At 56.9% G+C, this 21,997-nt stretch overlaps 2 protein-coding genes across 4 annotated transcripts; both read right to left on the bottom strand.

Moving 5' to 3' along the window:
- Nucleotides 1-15: 15 nt before the first annotated feature.
- Nucleotides 16-6,617, bottom strand: TMEM235 (transmembrane protein 235). The gene is given in 6 exon segments (XM_027052260.2): nt 16-1,856; nt 1,859-1,942; nt 4,402-4,539; nt 4,707-4,787; nt 6,133-6,156; nt 6,159-6,617. Coding segments are annotated over 6 exon segments (717 nt in total). The 5' UTR covers nt 6,403-6,617; the 3' UTR covers nt 16-1,710.
- Nucleotides 6,618-10,990: 4,373 nt separating this feature from the next.
- Nucleotides 10,991-21,006, bottom strand: BIRC5 (baculoviral IAP repeat containing 5). Of its 3 annotated transcripts, XR_008294011.1 has the most exons (5): nt 20,803-21,005; nt 20,312-20,421; nt 18,030-18,147; nt 17,486-17,601; nt 12,844-13,070 (listed from the first exon to the last, which is right to left on the bottom strand). XR_008294011.1 is itself a non-coding variant. In XM_027052561.2 (4 exons), exons 1-4 carry the CDS (start codon nt 20,911-20,913, stop codon nt 12,981-12,983), a joined length of 429 nt encoding a protein of 142 aa, XP_026908362.1. In that variant the 5' UTR covers nt 20,914-21,001; the 3' UTR covers nt 10,991-12,980. The 3 variants fall into 3 exon arrangements, 2 of the variants coding, with proteins under 2 accessions (XP_026908362.1, XP_026908363.1); XM_027052561.2 differs by lacking the exon at nt 17,486-17,601 and having other exon boundaries at nt 10,991-13,070; nt 20,803-21,001; XM_027052562.2 differs by lacking the exons at nt 12,844-13,070; nt 17,486-17,601 and adding an exon at nt 13,316-13,538 and having other exon boundaries at nt 20,803-21,006.
- Between the last annotated feature and the right edge of the window lie 991 nt (nt 21,007-21,997).

The following is a 21,997-nucleotide window of genomic DNA, read 5'->3' as shown; positions in this document are numbered from 1 at the left end:
CCCAGCTACAGACAGGGAGGCGAACCCTTGCACCCCCCTCTCCCCAGGGAACCGCAGCAGAGGTCAAGTTAGAGCCTCACAAGCTGAGAAGACCTGCCGGCAAAGCCCCGCCCCCCCCCGCCCCGCCCCCATCCAGGATCTGGCGTGAGGCGGGGGTCCTCTCCCGCCTGTGCTGACCTGAAGGGAAGGAGCTTTGCTGGGTTTGCAGAAGGCATCTCTGGATGGACAGACACAGACACACAAACACACAGCTGGTAACAAGGTTATTGCCCTCGCACTCTTCATAAGCCACACGCGTGTGTTATTTATTCTGCAAAACATTTTCAGAGAGAAAAACAAGGCTCATCCGCACGTAGCATGAACTGATTTATTTAAGGACAAGTGGGCACACCGTTGCTACCTGGAACGGTAAATGCTAATGCACACATAGGAAGGGAAGCCCTCAGTGGGGGCCCCCAGCAGTGCAGCCCCCGAAGGCCCCAAGGAACTTCCTGTAACCTCTGGAGCGATAAAGGGAGGCTGGGGGAGGGGAAGACCGAGACCAGAGAGGCCACCATCCCCCTCCCCCACCCCCACACACATCCCAGACTCTGGAAGGTCCTGAACCCCAAATGGGGCTGTCTGGGGCTTCAGGGACCCTTCTCCTTGGGGTCTCCTGCCTTCTCTACCTACAGGAGGGTGAGCGTGTCTCGTGTCTCCCGATGACCCAGGGTCTGCGTGCTGAGCCCCACCCACCTCCGTTCAGGAAGCCGGAGCCGCGGAAAGCTCTGGGCCCTGGTTTCTGCCGCTCTGGGTCACCTCACCACCTGCCATGGCTCCCCCACCCCCACCGGGACTTCGGCACCTGCTTGTTTGGGACCCCCAGACATCCCGCAGGGAGCTGCAGATGGGAGGAGTGGGGTCCCGGAGTACCAGCCCGTCGGAAGCGGCAGCCCCACCAGGCCGGAGAACAAGGGGGCACAGGTGCATCCAGCCCACTCAGAGCCCTCTGCAAATCCCGGGGGGCTCCCAGGCACCCCTCTTCAACATCCTCCCCACCAACGCCTGCCCTCGAAGACCAGCGGACAGAACTTAGCCTAGGGGTCCACCTGCCTGTAAGGGCATCTGGCTCTGCCATTTGCTCCGGGATGGTCGGGGCCTCAGACTTCCCTTCTGTAAAATGGGTGAATGGCAACTCATGTGAAGGGTACCCGAGAACCTCACAGGCAGACGAGCAGGCGGCACTCCACATGGAGCCTGACTCAGTGGGTGTTTAAGGGGTAGTTGCTTCTCTCTCAAACTCACCCCTCCCCAGGTCAAAGGGTAGCTTCTGCGCCTGAGCCAGGGCCCTGGGAATGAGGACAGATGGCTCACCAGGACTGGCGGAGGAGGGCCACCGCAGGCCCTGCCCGCAAGACGCCAGGGGGCCCACTGAGCACCCCCGCCCCAGCCCCACTGACGATCTCGGGCCACTTGCTGTCTCTTGCTGGGAGCCCTTCAACTCATGCCTGAGAGGAGGCCAAACCAGTTAGTCCTTAAAGGGCACAAACCGGGCACGGGAGGCCCCCAAACATCTGGCTTTGCCAAGCAAGAGGAGGCCGGATCCTTGGCTCTGTCCCCAGCCCCCTGCCCCACCCCCAGGGGTGCCCTCCCAGCCAGAGCTCCAGCCAGGCCTAGGTGTGCGAAGGGAAACTGAGTCCCTCTCCCCGCCGCCACTCGCCCCTCTGAGACTCAGATGACCACGGGGCGGGGGACACCCGGCTGCCGGCTCAGGCTGAGGGCTCGGGCCGCTGTGAGCAGGGGGAGGCCGCTGAGTGCCTCCGAGGCGTAACAACCCCAGGCCGGGGCTGCGGACCAGCCGAAGCTGATGCGGACGTCCGGGGGCCGTACTGGTGGGCAGTCTCAGGGAAGGCCAGGTGCGAGTAGCTGGTGTAGATGCTGACCCCCACCAGGGTCAGGGCACCTGGGGGAGGGGGCAGGGGGACCACTCCGTGGGGCTGCCCGCTGGGGGCAGCTGCCTAACCAGGTCCTGGCCAAGGCGGTCCTGCAGACACAGCCTCAGAGCCCCTGTCCACTGGCCTTTGGGGGAAGCGGAGGCTCCTATCCAGTCCCCGAACTCACCCCACAAAACCCCTTACAAACAGCACCACCTACACCCCAGCAACGGTCCCGACTCACATAAACCATCTCTGTATCCCAGCACCCTCCTGTATTCCCCGGAGTCCCCAACACACACACACACACACACACACACACACACACACACACACACACACAGCTAGTGACCTCTACTGGGAGTCGGGGGCTCCAGAGCTCTGACCAGGCCCCCTCTTCCTTGCACATCCCCCCCGCTTCATTGGGTTACCCCCTCCTCTCCTTCTGGCCCTAGCCTAAGTGTCCGGCCTCTGCAGGCCCTCTCCCCGCCCCCAAGATCTCCGATCCAGGCCCTGCCTGCCTGATCCCATCACCCGGTCTTCCCCTGAGGAGAACACCCTCCTCCCTCTGACACTCCGACTTTGCACAGGGTGCTGGGTGCAGTGACCCTGTGCCCAGAGGTTCTGGGGCAAGCTAAGAGTTGGGCACTGGGACATTTTCCTGTTCACCCCGAGTCAGAAGGACCAGCTCAGAGAAGCACCCCGTGTCCCACAGCTGCAGGCTGAGCCTACCCTTTGTGCCAACTGTAGGGAAAGCTAGCGGGGGGGGGGGGGCGGTCCTGATGCCCTCCACAGGCACTTCCTGGCACAGGGTTCCCTCTGGACTCTGCCCAGCCAAGGGCAGGAGGCTGGCCGGAGCTGATCTGGATCTCACTGGGGCTCAGAGAAGGGGCATAGTCCTGGGGTCCCCATATTGCCTGACTCTGTCCCAGCCCTCTGTGATCCCTCACTTGACCAAAGATGGGAAGGAGAAAGGCAGGACTCACGGCCACCAGACTAGGGCTGGGCAGAGCCGCAGCACAAGTTTTGGATTCAATTTGGGGAAGGACGTGAAGCCCCCTGGAGGGGGCCCTGGAACTGGGGTCACCACCCCGCAGCAGGGCTGGCGAACGGCCACTCTCAGGCTCCCGCGGGAGCTCTCGCGCAGCGGGAGTCCCCAAAACAGAGGTGTCCGTCTCAGCCTGTGGCGCTCAGAGCTCCCGACCAGGCCACCCAGGCTGCCCACTGGCTGCCTCCATCCACCCCGGCGGAGGAGGGGACGCGGTGTAAGCTCTGGAGCCTGACTCCCCACCTGGAACAACCCCCCCACCCCGTCCCCTGGCCCGGGGACAGGGACAGAAGCTCCAGCTCCTGCCAGACCACTCTCTGAGCCGCTGACCTCCACCCACTGGCCGGCGCCCTGGTTCTGAGAGCCTAACGCCGAGGTTTCCCGGATACAGTTCCACTCTCTTACTCCTCTCACTGGCTTCCCAAGGTCCTCTTGATTGGATCTGGGCCCACACAGCCGGTCTCTGGGGTCAGGCCACAGCTGATTTCTCCCGCTTTCGTTCTCTAAAGCACGCTCACGCCCAGGTTCCTGGTCCCCCAGTCTCTTGGCTCCGGGCAAGCCCGCCGAGTCCGTCTTGTCCAAGGCCTCCCACAGGGCACAGCATCCCCTGGGGAGGAGGCGGGCCTGCCCCAGAGGGAGCCCCAGGCCCACATGGTCTGGGTCTCAAGTGCCATGGCCCTGACAGTAGAGCTGGCCCGGATGCCAGACTCGGCTCAGACCTCACCGCCGACAGCACAGGCCACTGAGGACTGACCCCGAGGAGCCCCAGCCCACCGTCAGTGACCTCCAGCCTTGGGCTTCTGGGGGCACCGGCTGGCTGCCAGGGGCAGACGGCACCAAAAAGCAGTGAGGCTTCCTGCTGACCTTGGTGAATCCTTGACCGGCTCAGCTGGAGGCTGGGACCACAGAGAGGCCTCGGCTGCACCCCTGCGGGAGTGCCTGGCCCGGTGCCCAGCAGAGTCTAGATGAATGTCAGCTGATGAACTGTCACCAGTCATCGTCTGGGCTAGGCTGGGGTCACTGCCAAGGACTGTGAGGCCCCTTTTCACCTGTCTTAATGCCGGGCCCGGCCCACTCTCCCTCCTCCTGCCAGGCCAGTCTGGGAAGAACAGGTAGGGGTCAGCCCATGCCCTGCCTGCGGGTCTAGTAGGGCAGGTCGCGGGGTCGCCGCGGGGAGTCTCATGCCTCCCATGCCTAGAAGCTCAACCTCGGGGCTCCTCCGCCCCTCGATCTAGGCCCACAGCCAGAACCCCTGCCCCTGTCCCTACTATAAAGGCCTCTACCCCTGCCGCTGTCAAGGCTGCCGCCACCCAAGGTGCCTTTGCCTGCTGCTGCTGGATCCCCAGGGTGGGCCCAGGCCCAACACAACCGATGGGAGCGGGGAAAGGGTGGCAGGAGAGGAGGCACGCCCTCCCAGGACCCATGGCCCCCAGGACTCACCTCCCAGCAAGAAGTAGCAGCCGGCAGAGAGCAGCAGAAGGACGCTCTGTGCCAGGGAACCGACGAGGCCGCAGATCCAGCCGCACACGACAAGGACGAGGCTCAGGGGCAAGACCACCATGACAGCTCGGGGGAGGGCTGCCAGGAGCGGGGGCTCAGGGTGCGGGCGGGGACGCGGACCGACCCCCCCAAGGCAGATCCAGGTGAGCGCTTCAGAGCCCTGTCTGCCTGGAGGTCCCCCTTCACAGGACAGTCTCACCTGGAGACTGGGGAAGGGACGGGCGTGACTCGGGCCCAGGACTCACAGACGAGGCGCTGCACCGAGGTGGAGGCATCCAGGCTCTCGCCGGCAAAGGGGTCGCTCAGGGGGACGAAGCTGTTTTGCCCTGCAAAGCAGAAAGGATGCGAAACCTGGTGGGCTGGACAGCTGCCGGGCCCCCACCCACCCTGTGTTCCTCTGAGGTGGGTGGGCCTGTGGGCACGCGGCGAGGTTCCTGCCAGAACCCAGTGGGCTGACCAGTGGCCCCGGAGCCCCGTCAGATTCTCTCCTGGACCCCAGAGCCGTGGCTCCAAATGGGTTTGGAGGGTTTCAGACCTCGTGTTTTGTTTCTACAACATACACACGATACCTACACGGATGCCTGTCTACAGTTTCACGCCGCCCTCAACCTTAAGCCCGGGGCCGTGTGCGTGCTCACATGTGGCTTTGCCCGGACAGGAAAAGGTGCAGGTCATGGGGTGTCTGACTCCTGCACACACGTGCACACGCGCCCACGTTTGGAAACACACGGGCACACGCACACGCACACAGTCACACACACAGAGATGCTCACACGTTGATTCATACACACAGGGACACATGCTCACCACACACATTTCCGTGCACACACGCCTGCACTCACACTGACGTATGCACACACGTTCACACCCTCTCACAGATCCTGCTGACCCCCAGGGCTGGTTCTGTGTAGGGGAAGCCCCCGGGGGGGGGGGTGGGAATGCCCTCCTCTCTCTGGAACTGGCAGCATCTATACAGGTCTGAAATGCACGTGGCACTCCTGTTTTGTGCCCGTGTGCATGTCATTTGATCAGGTGGGGGCAGCGGTGTGTGTGTAGAGAGATTGGGGGGGTCTCAGGTCTCAGTCCAGAGCCCTGGCTGTGCCAGGCTCAACCCTGGGGACAGCAATCAAGACTCGGCTGGTGGTCACCTTCCCAGGGTGCCTTCCCAGGGGCCCCACACCCCTTGGTGAGGAGGAACTGCAAAGTGGCCCCTGGGTGCCCCCTGTCCCTGCCTCTGCCCCCTCCTTCCTAACGCCGCCCCCCACCCAGCTTGCATCCTGAGAAGCATCATTCTCTCCCTCTCCGGCAACGCCTTGCAGGCTGAGCAAGGACAAGGTCAGGCATCAGCCAGCAGCAGAGCTCACTGAGAGCCTGGGGCTGACCGGTCATCTGTCAAGTACGCGGCAGCTCCTAACACAAGACACCCCGCCCCCACCCGGACACACACACCAGGGCGGGCAGGGGACTGGCCACGGCTCCTGCTCCCCAGGCTCTTGGGTCCTTAAGGGGTCCCGCAACGCCCCCACCCCCCCAACACATTCATTTCCCGCGCCTGCACTGGTAGCCCGACTGTCACCACCCAGCCGGTTCTGGGAGGGGACAGAGGTGGGGGCGTACGGGGGCGCCACCCTGGCCGCGCCCTCTGCGCCCGGGCCCGCCGCCCCGCCGTACCTTCGCAGACGCGCCAGAGCCCGAGTGCTAGGACCGCCGCGCGGCGCGCCCCGTGCGGTTGCCCGCGTCCGCCACCTCCAGGACGTACCGGTAGTCGCTGGCCACGGCGGCCGCCAGCAGCGCGAAGCTGAGCAGCGCGCCCAGCCGGGCCATGCGGGGCTCGGGGTGCAGGGTCCCGGGGAGCGGGGAGGGCCGCGGGAGTGGGAGAGTGCGGGGGGCGATGGGGAGCGGGGAGTGGGGGAGCCCGGCCGGGCAGGGGGCGCCCGGCATTTGGTGAGCCGGGCCGGGGAGTAGGGGGGCAGGGTTGGGGGGACGCGGGGAGCCAGGGCGGGGAGGGGCGCCTGGGATTTGGGGAGCGGGCCGGGGTCAGGGTTGGGCGCGGGGAGCCGGGGCGCACAAGCCGGTGCGTCCGCTCTGAGCCTCTTCGGGACGCGGCGCCCCCTTTTCTGCCTGCGCGCTGGCCTCGCGATACGCGCCCCCACTCCCCCCCCCCCCCCCCGCCCCAACCAGGTTCGCAGGAAGATCGGTCCCACCTCTCGGCGATGGCGATCGCAGAGCTGGGCCCCAGGGGACAGAACGAAGTCTCAGAGCGGCAGGTAGCGCCGCTGCAGACCTGGGTTCAAATCCCAGCGAACCGAGGGGCCGGCCGCTGGACTGGATCCCGAGACAAATGTCTTAATCGCTCTAAACCTTTGAGTTTTCAGCCTCCAAACGGCCGGGCCGAGGAGGAGGAAGGGTGGGGCCTGCGTCGTCCCAGGAGGGGGCTCAGCAGGCAGCTGACAGCCTGAATGGTGGGAGGCAGCCGCCCCTGGCTGGGGCACTTGGCCGCTGGCTGGCCCTGGGGTCCTGGTCTTAATCGGTCTCCGACTAACCAGAGGGATCCGGTGAAGCGGGGTGGGTGGGCAAAGGGCCTAGGCAAGCTGGCGAGGGGGCCGCAGGAGGGTGAAGGCTTGCTTCCAGTTAGCTTCCAATTACAAATGTCACAGGGGGCAGGGCCCGGCTCTGCCTGTCCCTCACTCACTCAGCAAACATGGACGAGGCACCTTCTAGGACACGGTCAGACGCTGTGGGTGGGAAGCAGGGGAGTCTCAAAGGGCCCCCACCCAGGAGCAGGCAATGACTTGCATGGTAGGGAGGGGGCTCTCTTGGGTGCAATTGTGGGTGATGGGGGGGGGCGCCTTCTCTCTGGGCCCCTGGATGGTGGGTGGCTGCCCCACAGGGCCGGGCAGAGCCTGCAGAGACAGGGTCCGAGGTTGACGTCCACATCGTCACTGAAGGTGGCCCTTCTCGGACCAAGTAGTTTCATGACCCAGGGTCACCCAGGCTCTCATTTCTGAATGTTCCAGCCCTTTTTCCTCCACTAGGGTTGAGGAATACAGTCAGGAAGCAGTCATTGAGACACTACCTCAAGCAGCATTCAGAGGCCATGGAATCATTTGGGGTTCCTGCAGGCTGTGCACCTTTCCAAGGCTGGGTTGGGGCACAGAGCAGGCCTAGGGGCTTCCCAGCTGTGGCATTGTGGGTGCCCCCCGCCCTGCTCAGAAGCTGGGGAGTGCCTGGGGGGGGGGGCTTCCCTCTCAGGGGGCATTGGGCCTGGCAGGTGAAAGAATTCAGCAAACACAAAGCAGGTGTTCTGGGCGAGACAGGCATCTACAAAGCAGGAGGTGGGAAGGGCAGGGAGCATGGAGGTGGGGCTTGCGGGGCAAAAGGGTGACTAGTGACCCTAACGTTTACCTATAAGGTGACAAGGACCAAGATTGCTTTAGTTGGCTCAAAGCCTTCCTGTGGGCTTGAAGGACGAATCTAGGGACGGGGAGAACCGAGGAGCCCCTCTCTGGCTGTGTGCTCTACACGTTCCTTCCCAGTGACGCCCGCTGTTCAGCCAGAGCTGGTTTCGAAGGGTCTTCTTTGCACCCCCACAAAACTTAAACAGGATTCTGCTGTCAGGGCCAGGGCCAGCACTGCTTGAGGCCACTGTTCCCACAGGGCCATGCAGCTCTGTGCAGAATAGACAAGTATTCCCCCCACACTGCAGTGCAGACGGCCAGGCTAGCAATCCACGCCTCACTGCTTTAAAGTTCAGTGTTTTTAAACCCAATGTGAAGTTGGAGCCGCTGACTGGATTGTCCCCCAGGCAGTAAGCACGGGCCCTCGAGGGGCTACTTTGATGAATTCCCCCAGTCTCTGTCCTTGGGATGGACCCAAATTATACCCTAGCCTGGCTCTGGAAAAGTGCCACTTTTCAGAGTGACCCCCCCGTTTTCACCGTTCATCCGTCTTCCGTCAACTCTTAACTCAAGATTAGAGCTGTCGGTGGGCCACCTGGCAGGCACCACGCCCATCTCCAGGACATCGCCACCAAAATCAGGGACAGGAGGGACCTGGCCCTAATTGGGAGGCAGCCAGCCACAAACCTAGTCAGTCTCGTCCCCGGAGACTGACAGACCTATGAAGGGCTCCTCACAACCAGTTGGGACTTGCCAGCATCTGTCCATCCGTGAGCCTGGTCACCTCTGATGGAGCTTTGCTAACAGGGAAACAGGAAGGTGCCACTGATGCCCCATCACAGGATGCACCTGCAGTCTCCGGAACGTACGCTTCTGTTCCCTCTGCCTGGCACATCTTTCCCCTCTTTGGTCGTCTGGCAGCCTCCTCCTTGCTCCTGGACAGACAGCTCAGTTCTTTCATCTCCACCCAATGCAGAGTTCATGGTCTTCTCAGCCTCCACACCATACGGCCGTTTGTTGGCCTTGGTCTTCCCGAGTTCCCTGCAGGAGACGAGTCCTCTCTGGCCTTTGTTCAGCTCCTGGACGTAGCATGCGCACACAGCAGATGCACAAGCATCTGAGTGAACGAGTGGGTAGATGTGACCACCGTGGGATCAGGTGGGAAATAACCACAGAGAAGCCAAGGCCCCGGTTTGGCTGGTCAGCTGAAAACGGGCTCAAATCCTGTAGGCTGAGCCCAGGGGTGAGGAAAGCCCTGGCTCAGCTGCTCTGCTCTAAGGGCTAGACTCACCCTGGCTGGGCCCAGACAAGAAAACCCTTTGTGCCGGGAACACTGGTTCACAGCAAGCTGAGCTGCGCAACAGAACCTTCTTTTCTTTCCAATTTTTATCGAGAGAGAGGAAGAGAGAACACACGCGAGAGCGGGGGGAGGGGCAGAGAGAGAGAATCCCAAGCGGGATCCCCACGGTGAGTGGGTGAGTGCGGAGCCCAATCCGGGGACTGAACTGTGAGATCACGAACTGAGCCGGAAACCAAGAGTCGGAAGCTTGACTGAACCACCCAGGCGTCCCAACAGTAAAGATGCTGAAAGCAAGTACAGACATTTTACTGTAGTCACAACAGGACAAAGTGGGTGAAGGGTACATGGGGCCCCTTCGTACTATCTTCTCAAGCTCCCATGAATCTTAGTTCACATTTTTAAAAATGTTGTACTGGATCAATGGAAACCCTGGGGAGGCAGGTTTCAGTCCCATAGAACGAAGGCCTTTTCGACAAAGTCTGAAAAATGGATTTCAAGATAGGCCTCAGCCCCCAGAGTCAGGCAGTTGACCCCGGCCACACCTGAAAGGCTGGGCAGCATCAGGAATCAGGGAGGACCCACCTCTGAGGCCAGGATGCCTGGGTTCAAGCCTTACCCCTAATACTTACTAGTTGTACCATCTTGGACAAGCTTTGCCTCTTTGCAAGTCTACACACACACACACACACACAAAATGCAGGTAAGATTACAGGAGGCTTCAGAGACGATTTTGAGTTATTTTCAAGGGCAGTCTGCAAAGAATGGTCAGCGCCCCAAAGGGGTGCCGACCTGCAGACAGTGGCAAGTGGCTCCGTACTTGGCGGGTCACTTTTGGTCAGGCCGGTCCTCTTCACAGTGCTGGGGCAGGTGGACGATTCGATTCCCGAGGCAGACCACAGGGCTCTAACCTCTAAATCACCCTATCTACCTGACAACCCACCATCCACGCTAGAGCGTGGAGCCTGCCTAAGATTCTCTCTCTGTCCCTCTCCCCACTTGCGCTCTCTAAAGAAAGATTAAAAACAAAAACGAAAGACAGAAAATACATTTGTAGAAGTGCAAACGTGGGAGGGACTGAGGGTCAAGCTCCAGCACGGTCCCGTTCCACAGCACAGCCCGACAAAGCCAACAACTGCATCACTGCCCGCTGTGCAAAGGGCCAGCTTCTCTACAAAGCCGACCTGTAAGGACCAGTTATTAAGGTGAAGTATCCACGTACCGACTGGCACAAATAACCAAAAATAAGCAACTTAGAGGAGTATAGAGGCTAGAATGCTTTCTCCCCGAACTAAACTACTGCTAATAAATATTCTCCAAGATTGAAGGGAAAAGCACACTTTACTCAACGACTGAGATGTGGCAGAAAAAATAGAAGCCTGAGATGTGGGGCGCCTGGGGGGCTTGGTTGGTTAAGCAGCCGACTTCAGCTCGGCTCATGACCTCATGGTTTGTGAGTTCGAGCCCCACGTCGGGCTCTGTGCTCGGAGGCTCGGAGGCTCGGAGCCTGGAGCCTGCTTCGGATTCTGTGTCTCCCTCTCTCTGCCCCTCCCCTGCTCGTGCTCTGTCTCTCTCTCTCAAGAATAAAAAGTAAACATTAAACAAATTTTTAAGAAGAAAAAGAAGCCGGAGATGCATCTTGCATAGCTGGTTCACACCTGGAACGGGTCCAGACGACACGCACACGTGGGCCTTGTGGCCCAGGGCCGGCTTTGTGTCTGCCACGGCTCAGCCCTTCCCCACACCCGTGTGGGCGGGAAGCAGCAGTTGGCAGGCTAGGGAACCACAACAAAAACCCAACAAGACTTTAAAAACCCAGGAGGAGACCCTGAAATGAAGTGTTTGAAACGAAGTAGTTTTTATTTTTCAGAGATGGCGGGATGACCTCCAACGGGCCGAAACAATCCGCCCTGCAGCTCGATTTCACGGAGGGAGAAACGAAGTCTGTCGCCGTAACTGCTGTGTGAGCCTCTGGGAGGACAGCAGGGAGAACCAGTGTGGAGACGACGACGTGGACGGGACGGGACACGGGGGTGCGGGAGCGAGCTGCGGCAACGGAGACTCGGCCGACCAGGGCCGACGGATCACCCGCGGCGGCCACCGAGTCCCCGCACGTCTGAGGCGAGTTCCTGAGCCACTGCACCGTGCTCAGGGAGGGAGAACCAGCGTGCGGCTGACGACTCGGTCGGGCTGTGTAGGGGCGAAGCCATTTCATGAACGACAACTTCTGCCACCCACTTCCTGCCACCTTGCTCCGTCTCCAGATCCACCTAAGGGTCGCCCTGTTTGCCCAATGACTTGGGATGGCTTTGTGCTCACTTAACTGTAGTTTGTGATGTGCTGTGAAGTAATAATTCAAACAAAGTAAGCAAAGGACATTGCAGAACCTCAGAAGCTGAGGAATGCATCTCACACAGACATCGTGACACGAGAAAGCCAGCCGAGGCAGCACAGGTTTCATGACCCCATGTTAGATGAAGAAACCACAGCTCAGGTTCAACAAGTACAGGGACCGGACCCCCTGGAGGGCAGCCTGTGCGAGGGCACTGTGGCCGGGGCCCGAGGGAGCACCCCAACTGCCATGCTCGTCACCACTGCTCCAACTTGGACATCACCCAACTGATGATCTTGTAAAAGATTGCAAACAATATAAACAAGTTCCCTATAAAAACAAGTTTCCCCCCCCCCAGAGAGTCCCGATCCGCCTTTTAGGTCCATCGATTCCACTGCCTTCCTTGAGGAGGGTTCACATTAGAAAGACGCAGGTGCCCTGTCAGCCACCTGAGCCACGTCACGAACAGGAAGCAGCTGTTTGCAGAGGCCCGGGAACAGAAAGACCAGGAAACTCCTTCCACGGGTTTCTCGTCCCACCCTGCCTGTCCCCAGCCGTGTGACGGCTCCTCCAGAGCAGGGAGCCAGGCCTCTAGAAAACGCACTGTCTCGCATTAAGGACCTCTTCCTCACCCGTTTTAGAGAAATGTCACAACCTGGTGGTGTGCCTGTGGTGCCCACTGGAGGTGAAGAGATATCTTGGCTCCACTGTCAAGACCTCTGCCCTCCCCCACCGCACTCCTGCCGTCTGGGCTGCTGTCACACCTCGAGGCCCGAGGCAGTCTGGGGTTGAATTCCACCAGCTCCCCCGGTATGAACTTGAAGATCACAAAGTGACGAGACAGGCGAGCAAGCCCCTTCCCACACACGGCACCTTCAGAGCTTTGGCAGGGGTGGGATTTTGTATAATCCGCTCTGGAGTAAGGGAGGCCCGTGCAGTACCACAGACCTGACGGGGGAAAAGGATGGCCACACGACTTGTCACATCCAGGTGAGGTGACACGGGGTGCTGACCACACGAGACACGCGCGCTAGAAACTTAGATTATTACACAGATAACATCTAAAATGGTCTCCTTCACTCTCTGTTTGTCCAGTCACAGCAGACCCACAGTAGCATTCAGGCATCGAATCTCAGGCTCCACAGCTAGTCAACCTGAAGCCCAGATGTTTCCCTGTGAAAGGGCTCTGCCCACGAGAACACTCTTGTCACCTGGTCACCCTGGAAAGTCCAGGAACCAACGGCCCAGAAACTACCGAAGAAAAAAGAGAGAGAGAGACTCAGTTATTGTGCTCAGCAGCACCGGCTGCACAAAGAGGAGCCCCCGGCACCACTTGCAAGAAAAAAACAAAAGCATAGCTTAAATGTTCTAATTTCAAAACGTGGACGTCCTTTCCTAAGGCACGGTGAAAGGGCCCCAGAAGAGCCGGTCACTCTGGGGCGCGTGCGTGGGCAGCCGCGCTCCGCTCCGGGCCCAGCGTGGTGGCCGGGGGTCACTCCAGGGCCACCAGCTGCTCAATGGCACAGCGCACCCTCTTTGCAGTCTCTTCAAATTCTTTCTGTTTATGGTTGGTTTCCTTTGCCTGGAAAGAAAAAAAAAAGGCCACGTGAACCTGAACTGTGCTTCCCAATCACACCCTGCAGGTAAGATCAAAAGGGGAAAATAAGGAAGCATTTACTGAGCACCTAAGTAAATCGGGTGCTGTGCCAGGGTGGGGACACCCGGCCATACGGGGTGAACGTGCTGATTCAACTCAAGGGCCTGTCATTTAAACTGCACCCCAATAATTGTAACAGACGACATTTGCGCAAACACCATTCCACCTGCTTCACACCCATGAACTGCTTTATTGTTCAGCGTCCCCGTGAGGCAGGCGTATCATTATTTCCATCACACAGATGAGGAAACCGAGGGCCAGCGGCGTGTCCAACTGTCTGTGGAAGGGCCCTGCTCTCGACCAGCACCCTGCACGGCTTCCGAAGCTCCCCCAGGTGAAGTCCAGAGCCCTCTCCTTGTCCACTCAGAGACACTGCTGAACATCAGCTTTCTCCTAAAACAGAAGAACTTCTTTTGCCGCTAGGCGCTCCCGGAACCTGCCTCCCGACCTTGTCATTCCCCTCGGCGTTCTGTCCAGGAGCACAAATGCCGACCTCATTAGCAGATCCAGGGACCTTTTCCCCTACCCTAATCTGTGTTCTCCTTGGCCTCTCTGACACATTAAAAACGAACAGACCTTTACTGGGTTGAATTTGTTTTCTAGGGGCAACTGCCTCTTGATTTCAGCTCAGGTATGATCCCACGACCATGGGAGTACTCTGTGTGGAGCGTGGAGCCTGCTTAAGGTTCTCTCTCCCTCTCTCGCCTTCTGCCCCTCTCCTCCACTTGCACGCATGATCTCATACATATATACATACATATATATAGAGAGAGAGAGAGAGGGAGAGAGAGAGAGAGAGAGAGAGAGAGGGAGAGAGTTGTCTAATTAGAGGCTAACTTAAAACAAAAAAAGTACTTTTCAAGGGGCGCCTGGGTGGCTCAGTCGGTTAAGCCTCTGACTTAGGCTCAGGTCACGATCTTGCGTTCATGGGTTCAAGTCCCACGTCAGGCTCTGCGCTGACAGCTCGGAGCCTGGAGCCTGCCTCTGATTCTGAGTCTTCCTCTCTCTCTGCCCCTCCCCTGCTCACACTCTGCCTCTCTCTCAAATAGAAATAAGAATTAAAAAGAATTACTTTTCAATATGTACTTTTTTGGATATCTTACTTTTGCTGCATGTATAAGGCTAAAATTACTAACTAAAAAATTACTTAAAAAAATAAGATTTAACATGAAAAAGGGAAAACAGCACATGACAAGAAACAGTGTGCCTAGTAATGGAGCCTCGTCTTTACTGACAATGGAAAGATGACAATGGCTTTTTTTTGTTTTTGTTTTTAAAGTAATCTCTACACCCAATATGAGGCTCAAACTCATGACCTACACACATCAAGAGTTGCACACTGTCCCGACTGAGCCAGCCAGGCGCCTGGCCCATGGCCTTGCAAAATATATTTTTTATTTACTTTCTTCTTCTCTTTCAAACAAGCCTAAAATTAATTAAGCCCCTATGTACACAGTCTGTAATTTAACCACCACAACATGGAGGTCAACATCTCCATTTTATCTATTTTCTTAATAAAGGTGGATCAAAGCAAAATTCAGAAACTCACTATGAAAAACACAATAAGGGGCACCAGGCTGGCTCAGTCGGTTAAGCGTCCAACTTCGGCTCAGGTCATGATCTCGCGGTTCCTGAGTTTGAGCCCCTCGTCAGACTCTGTGCTGACAGCTCAGAACCTGGAGCCTGCTCCGGATTCTGTCTCCCTCTCGCTCTGCCCCTCCCCAACTTGTGCTCTGTCTCTCTCAAAAATAAACATAAAAAAAAAATTATTAAAAAAATAAGTAAGTTAACAAAAAGCATATTAAAACTCACGAGCACACGTGTGCTATCTGGAGCTTGGGACCCCTTTTTCCTTCCTCTCGTGCCTCACTTTATCCTCACTGTTGGTGCCCACAAACTCAAGCCTGGCACTTCCCTGCTGCTCCCGTATGAAGTTCGTCCCCTGAACAGACTTATTTTCTAACTGGTTCCACTTTATTTCATTTTTCTCTAAATGCAGAGGTGGCCATGCAGCAGCAGAAAACGAGTCACAGGGCATGCGGCGTGCTCCCAAGTTAGACCCCCAACAGCCCCGGCCGTCTACCGATGCAGCAGGCCTTCTGTGCGTCAGGACCCGGGTGGGCTGCTCATCGGTGATCCCGTCACGCTGTTTAGCGCCTCACATTTAAATCTGGGGCCTCAGAAATCCACAGCCTCACAGCAAACATTTGTCCCTTCGGTATTCGTGTAACCCAAAACAATTATTCCATCGTGTTCTTTTGCCAGAACGTCTGGCAAACGATTATCTTAAACTACATACTGCAATCACATAACCGATTTAATAAATCATTCAAAGTTTCAGCCTCCAACCTTATTTACCCCTACAAAACACGAGGTTTGCGTGCCAGCCCGCCTCCAGGAGGGCGGTACCCTAGAGTGCCCACCTGGGTGCTCCGGGGCGAAGCAGACAGGCCTCTGGTGATGCCGGTCCCCTGCACTTGGCTCTGACTCGACGTGACCATCCATTCACATGGAAACGTGCATGGGGACCCGAGGGGACCCGGGTTTTATTTTATACTAGCGATAAATTATTTGCAGCAGGGGCATCTGGATGGCTCAGTTGGTTGAGCATCCAACTCTTGATTTTGGCTCAGGTCACGGTCTTGCGGTTTGTGGGTTCGCGCCCTGCTTGGGATTCTCTCTCTCCCCCTCTCTCTGCCCCTCCCCTGCTCATGCACGCATGCGTGTGTGCTCTCTCTCTCTCTCTCAAAATAAGCGAATAAACTTAGAAATTATTCACAGCAAATCACAACTGGCTGACACTCTACAACACCACGTCCAGCAAAACCTCTCGCAATGACAAAAACACCACGCAGCGCAGCAGCGACTGGCCGCATGCAGCCGTTGGACAGGTGAGATGCTGTTTGTATGACCGGAGCACCAAATTCTGCATTTTACAGAATCTTCATCATAAAAGCCAAGTGTGGCCGGTGGCCACAGTGCTGGGCAGCACAGCTCTAGAACGTCACAGTGGTATAGTTGAGTGCCACGGGCCGATAGAAACTTTCCTGTTGTGGAAGTAGTATAAACCAAATAAGGAAAGTCTGAAAGCTTACACTTTGCATTCTTCTTTAAAATACATAAGTTTAAAAATGATCTGGAAGGAAACACATCCGTTAATGGTGGGCACCCTAAGTATAGAGGTAGGTAGGGCTTTTGATTCTTCCTTACAGGAATTTATATTATTTATTTTATAATTAAAGTAATAAAAATAAATGCATCATGTTAAAGTATTTCCTTATCCTGACTTGAGGAGAACAAAAGCAGCCCTTGGGGGAAAGCAAAGCATTTTCTTCCCACGGCCGCACTTCGGTCCCCTGGATGTTCACCTGGTCCAGTTCCGCCCCACCGCTGTGCACGCAGATGCTGGTGACCGAGCGTCTCTCGGTGGGCTTCCCGCTCCAATGAGCCCCCCTCCCCACGGACTGACTGCCCTCACCCAAGAGCCCCCCACTTGACATCGTTTTGTCTGTTTCAGTGCCGCACAGTTCGGTTTCAGCCGCCCCGGGCCACACATCAGTCTCCCTCCTGCTTGCCGGAGGACGGCTTTCTCACGACTGTCCCCTAAGTATGCAGGCTGCTCTGTCACCTAGAATGGGGTCAGCCAGCTGCGGTCTGCGGGACACATGGCTTGTTTCTCATACAGTCATTAGGCGAAGGATGGTTTTCACGTTTTTAAACGGTTGCGAGAAGCAGAACAGGAATACTACCTAACAGAAACCAGGCGGCCCTCGAAGGCCCGCGAAGGCTAAAATACCTTGGCACTTCACAGGTGTGCGGGCCCCCAGCCTAGAAGGCTCTCCCCAGCCCACTTCCCGATTCCAACACTGCAGCTCCCAAGGCCCCCACGAGTCAACACCTCTTCCACACCTTGCTATACTGACCACCAATTTCTTCCCCCTTCCTAACAAAACATAACTGGCCCTCAGCATTTAAAACCTACCCTACTGGAACTATTTTGTAACCATCTCTAAAAGGGAATGTCATTTTCAATCAAAAAAGGACCTCGGAAACCGGGAGGGCGGGGCAGATCAGCCTTCCATTTTGCAGCAGGGAAAGTGTGGCCAAGGCTGGTCTCAACCTGCAAAGCCCACGAGTGGCAGGGACAGAACCAGGACACTGACCGCCAGCCCAGTGCTTCGCTACGGTATCAACCCCCGAACGTCTGTGCTCTGTAACACGGCCATACTTAGCAAATAAAACTCTGGAAAAAAACCAGACAAACAAACAAAAAAAAAACAAAAAAAACCCCAAGTAATAGAGAAAAAATTAGCTCTATTAAGAAACTATTCCCTGCGTACCTGAGATTCAGATTTAACGGGGAGCCCCGATTTTCTCTACGGTCTGGGCTGCTGGGTTCCCACGCCTTAGTGGGTCCGCAGGTTCACGCCTCTCCTCTCCGGATACCCTAGGATGCCTGTCCCCAGTGACAGTTCACTTGCAGAAACCCAAGGTCCTTTCCCCCAACACCCACAATGCTCCTTCCCCGACATGGAGCTATGTGCTCCCAAACCCTCTGTCCCCACCACGCTCACACACCACATGAACGGCCTCCCACAGACCGTCGCCGAAGGCAGGAGCGCCAGTCTAACCACCGCCGTCCCACCACCAAAGGCACCTCACGCTAAACACAGGAGGGAGCACGTTTCCCTCCGATCTGACTGCACGACCCCAAGGCCACATTCCAGGACAGATGCTTTCCTGTCCTTTGTATCCTCACATGTGCATCCGAGGGGCTTCAAATGTTAACTGAGGAGAAGAGCCCCTCCAAAATGAGGGGCGGGGAGCTCAGTGGTACAGGTGCCCAACAGCTTGCCCTTGGTTCTTATTCCCGATAATACATACAATTTTGTTCTTGGCTCTCTCTTTGTCCAGTTTCAAAAATTCACTGAGGGTTAATTCTTCAAACTGCTTCTTGACAGAAAGAAAGGCACAACCAGATGAATGCTTCTTATGTTCCTCTCTAGAAAAATCAATACAGGAGGGGGTCAGGGAGAGGGAGAAGAGCAACCGTCTGTCACCAACACCCACCACCCCGCCTCACGGACACGCCTCCCTCGGCTCCCGGAGCACAGTGCACAGGGCCAGCGGGAGGTCCCGGCCACCCTGCCGCACAGACCATCTCTGCCCTCCCCCCGCCCCCGTGGACGTCTCGCCGCCACGCTAGGGGCGGATGGGTTTTATACGGAGTCCCGTATAAATGAATAGGCATTTCGACGAACAGGAAGCGTGACACGGTGTGAGCGCAGAGGTAGCACACGCCAAATCCCTCTAGAATCCTCAAGGAAGGAACCGTTTGAAGTAATGTCATTTCCCTGAAATTGCTACATAATCTGCTGGTCCCGAATAAGGGCACCATCGGCCGGGCTTCTCCAGGGGACTCCCCGGCTTCACTCTCTGCGCCGGGACTTTTCCCTACACAGCGGACAGCAGTGACCACAACAGTACCGGAATGCACGCACAGCCACACAAAGACCCAAAGGACAGCCCGCAGAAACTAGCCTCTGAAAATATTCTAGCACTGGGAAATTCACTTCCGGGGGGGCCTGGGTGGCTCAGTCCGTTAAGTGGCCGACTCTGGACCTTGGCTCAGGTCATGATCTCTCGGTCGTGGGATCAAGCCCCATGTTGGGCTCTGCCTTGGAGCCTGCTAGGGAGTCTCTCTCTGCCCCTCCCCCACTCGCACAAGCACACTCGCTCACGCGCTGTCTCAAAATGAATGAATAAACTTAAAAAAAAAATTTCACTGGCAAGAATACAGCCAGTACTTTGCCAGTGATCCCTGGTATGATCACCACGCCATCCCAGTCAACAATGGGTCATGAGAGCAAACACATTAGTGAAGACAGCAACTCTCTTCTGGCCAAGGAGAGACAACTCGGGTGATTCTCTAGAGGAAAATATTAAAGTTATGGAAGCGATCGGTCCCAGCAGGGGAAAAAAAGGTGAGAAAAGAACGTGGTATCAGCGTCACATACAGAAAGGCAGCTGTCACTGTCTATCTGAACATATGCACAGAATTTTATTTATTTATTTATTTTTAACATTTTATTTATTTTTGAGACAGGGAGAGACAGAGCATGAACAGGGGAGGGGCAGAGAGAGGGAGACACAGAATCTGAAACAGGCTCTAAAGCAAGTTCTGGATGCAAAACAAATCATTACCCACAGAACAGAACACACACTGTGTAGGGGCGCCTGGGTGGCTCAGTCGGTTGGAGGTCCGACTCAGCTCAGGTCATGATCTCACGGTTGGTGGGTTCGAGCCCCGTGTCGGGTTCTGTGCTGACAGCTCAGAGCCTGGGGCCTGCTTCGGATTCTGTGTCTCCCTCTCTCTCTCTGCCCCTCCCCCACTTGTGCTCTGTCTTTCTGGATGCCTGGGCGGCTCAGTAGGTTAAGTGTCTGACTTCAGCTCAGGTCATGAGTTCGAGTCCTGTGTTGGGCTGCCGGTTGTCAGCAGAGCCCCCTCTGTCCCCCTCTCTCTATGACCCTCCCCTGCTTGCGCATGCTCTGTCGCTCTCTCTAAAAAAAAAAATAAAAACATTTAAAAGGGTGGTTTCTGTGGTACATGAATTACAGTTCAATAAAGTTTTATTTAACTAAAAAATTGTAATGTTTATATTTGATAGAGGCAGAATGTGAGCGGGGGAGGGGCAGAGAGCAAGGGAGACGCAGAATCCGAAGCAGGCTCCAGGCTCCGATGGGGACGGGGTGGGGTGTCCTCGAACCCATGAACGGCGAGATCATGACCTGAGCCACCCAGGTGCCCCTCAATAAACCTTGAAAAAACTCTGTAACCAGGGAAGCCCGCAGGTCACAACAGGATCCGCTCCTGGATTCTGTCAAACCTGAAAGGCATCAACCTTAGGGCAGAACCCTAAGAACGAGCCTTTCTTCGGCATCCACTCTGAGGGCCGTTTGGCCACATCAGGTTTGATTAGGTTGAAAGCACCACCGGGGCACCGACACACAGACTCATCCATCTGCGGTAACTGTTTAGGGCACAAAATGAAATTGCAAAGCCAGGGCCCCATCGCTAAGTTTTTGCAGGCCCCGCCCACAACAAAAGCGGGGGGTGGAGCCGGGGCTCCCTGGAAGCGGCAGCGAGGCCGGCCCGGGGGACTTACATGGGGTCATCGTCTGGCTCCCAGCCTTCCAGCTCCTTGAAGCAGAAGAAACACTGAGCCAAATCGGGCTCGTTCTCAGTGGGACAGTGGATGAAGCCGGCCTCGGCCATCTGCAGGGGAGAGCTGAGGCTCAGGTGCTGGCGGGGGCGCTCCGGGCTCCCAGGAGCCCACAGAGGGAGGGGTCGCCCGGGATTCAGGAGCCCATAGAGGGAGGGGTCGCCTGGGACCGGAAGGCCACAGAGGGAGAGGTCGCCCCGGGGGCCCGGGAGTCCACGGAGGGAGAGGTCGCCCGGGATTCGGGAGCCCAAAGAGGGAGGGTCTGCCCGGGACCCGGAAGGCCACAGAGGGAGGGGTCGCCTGGGAGCGGAAGCCCGCAGAGGCAGGGGTCGCCCGGGATTCGGGAGCCCGCAGAGGCAGGGGTCGCCCGGGGGCCGCGTCGGGGCCCTGGGGAGGGGCGGGCCTGGGGCCGGCGGGGGGCCGTGCGGTCTCACCCGCTCCGGAGTGCAGGCGCAGCCCTCCAAGAACGGCCAGTTCTTGAACGTAGAGATGCGGTGGTCCTTGAGGTAGAGCTGCCAGGCCGGGGGCAACGACGAAGCGCCCATCCCGACACCGCAACCGCCGAGCGCCGACTCGATTCAAATCCGGAGGTTGGCGGCCGTCGCGGGGCATGTCGGGAACGCACGGTCCCTGAGCGCGCCGCCCGCGGCCTTCTGGGAATGCAAGGCTGGGCGGCGCGGTGCCTGCTGGGAGTTGTAGTCCTTCCGCCGCGTCCTGCGCCGTCCCCGCAGGCGCTGGTCCCTTCCCCCATTTAGCGCTTTCTCGAACGATTGCAAAGTCTGGTGGGAAGAGGGGCTGAGGAAGCGCTGGAGTCCCTGTAACGGGTTCAGGGACTGGCCCCTGTCGAGCACATATAAATTAAGCCTGTGCCCACTAAACGCTCACTCCCCTTTTTCATAAGTTTTTGTAACAAATATTTAATTCACAGATCAGCTTTTGGCTAAATCAAATTTTACCGATAACAGCTTCTGCCAGTTTGGGCCTTCTGGGTTATTTGTACCACGTTCCTATTGTCTGGAGTCAACATTTTAACATCTAAATGTAGTACCTGAAAGAAAAAAATCTCGAGGCTTTCATCAGCGTTAGTAAAGACACTGAGCATGTGCAGTTTTGGCCGTGGTCAGACTAATTTTGTTCATTTCTATGGGTAACAGTCTAAGAATTGGATAAGAAACTGGCAGCCTGCAGGGGCCCCTGGCGGGCTCAGTGGGTGGAGCCTGTGACTCTTGGAGTTGTAAATTCAGACCCCTCGTGGGGTATAGAGATTATTTAAACAAGTAAACTTAAAAAGAAAAAAAAGTTAGTAGCTTGCATTTATTTCCTAGCCTAATGCAAAAGAAAATTGCGAGCAACACGCGCTTGTTTTAAACTGCATTGCTGGGGTTACAAGGGAGGCTGATCATCTCAAACCTGTCACTTTCATCTTTCCTGTGAATTGCCTCTTCATGTCTGCTTTGCTGTTGGGTTAATGACATTTTTCCTACTGCCGGGTGAGTTCTTATTCAAAAGGCACTTAGCCTCATTTGTCCTGCCCTCTGTGCCCTGGACCCCAGTTTGTTGTCTTTTCACTCTGTCGTATATTTTTTCTTGCAGAAGTTTTAAATTTTTATGCCGTCATATTTATCACTC

Source organism: Acinonyx jubatus, chromosome E1 (assembly GCF_027475565.1).
Source record: "Acinonyx jubatus isolate Ajub_Pintada_27869175 chromosome E1, VMU_Ajub_asm_v1.0, whole genome shotgun sequence".
Classification (NCBI taxonomy): Eukaryota; Metazoa; Chordata; class Mammalia; order Carnivora; family Felidae; genus Acinonyx; species Acinonyx jubatus.
The sequence above is the reverse complement of the archived record's forward strand: the minus strand, read 5'-3'. Positions and strand labels throughout refer to the sequence as shown.

Coding starts and splice junctions, on each gene's coding strand:
- BIRC5 (XM_027052561.2), bottom strand. CDS start 20,913: ATGGGCGCTTCGTCGTTGCCCCCGGCCTGGCAGCTCTACCTCAAGGAC. Junction 20,422..20,802: donor GCGCCTGCACTCCGGAGCGG/GTGAGACCGCAC, acceptor TCTCCCCTGCAG/ATGGCCGAGGCCGGCTTCAT. Junction 18,148..20,311: donor GAGCCAGACGATGACCCCAT/GTAAGTCCCCCG, acceptor TGATTTTTCTAG/AGAGGAACATAAGAAGCATT.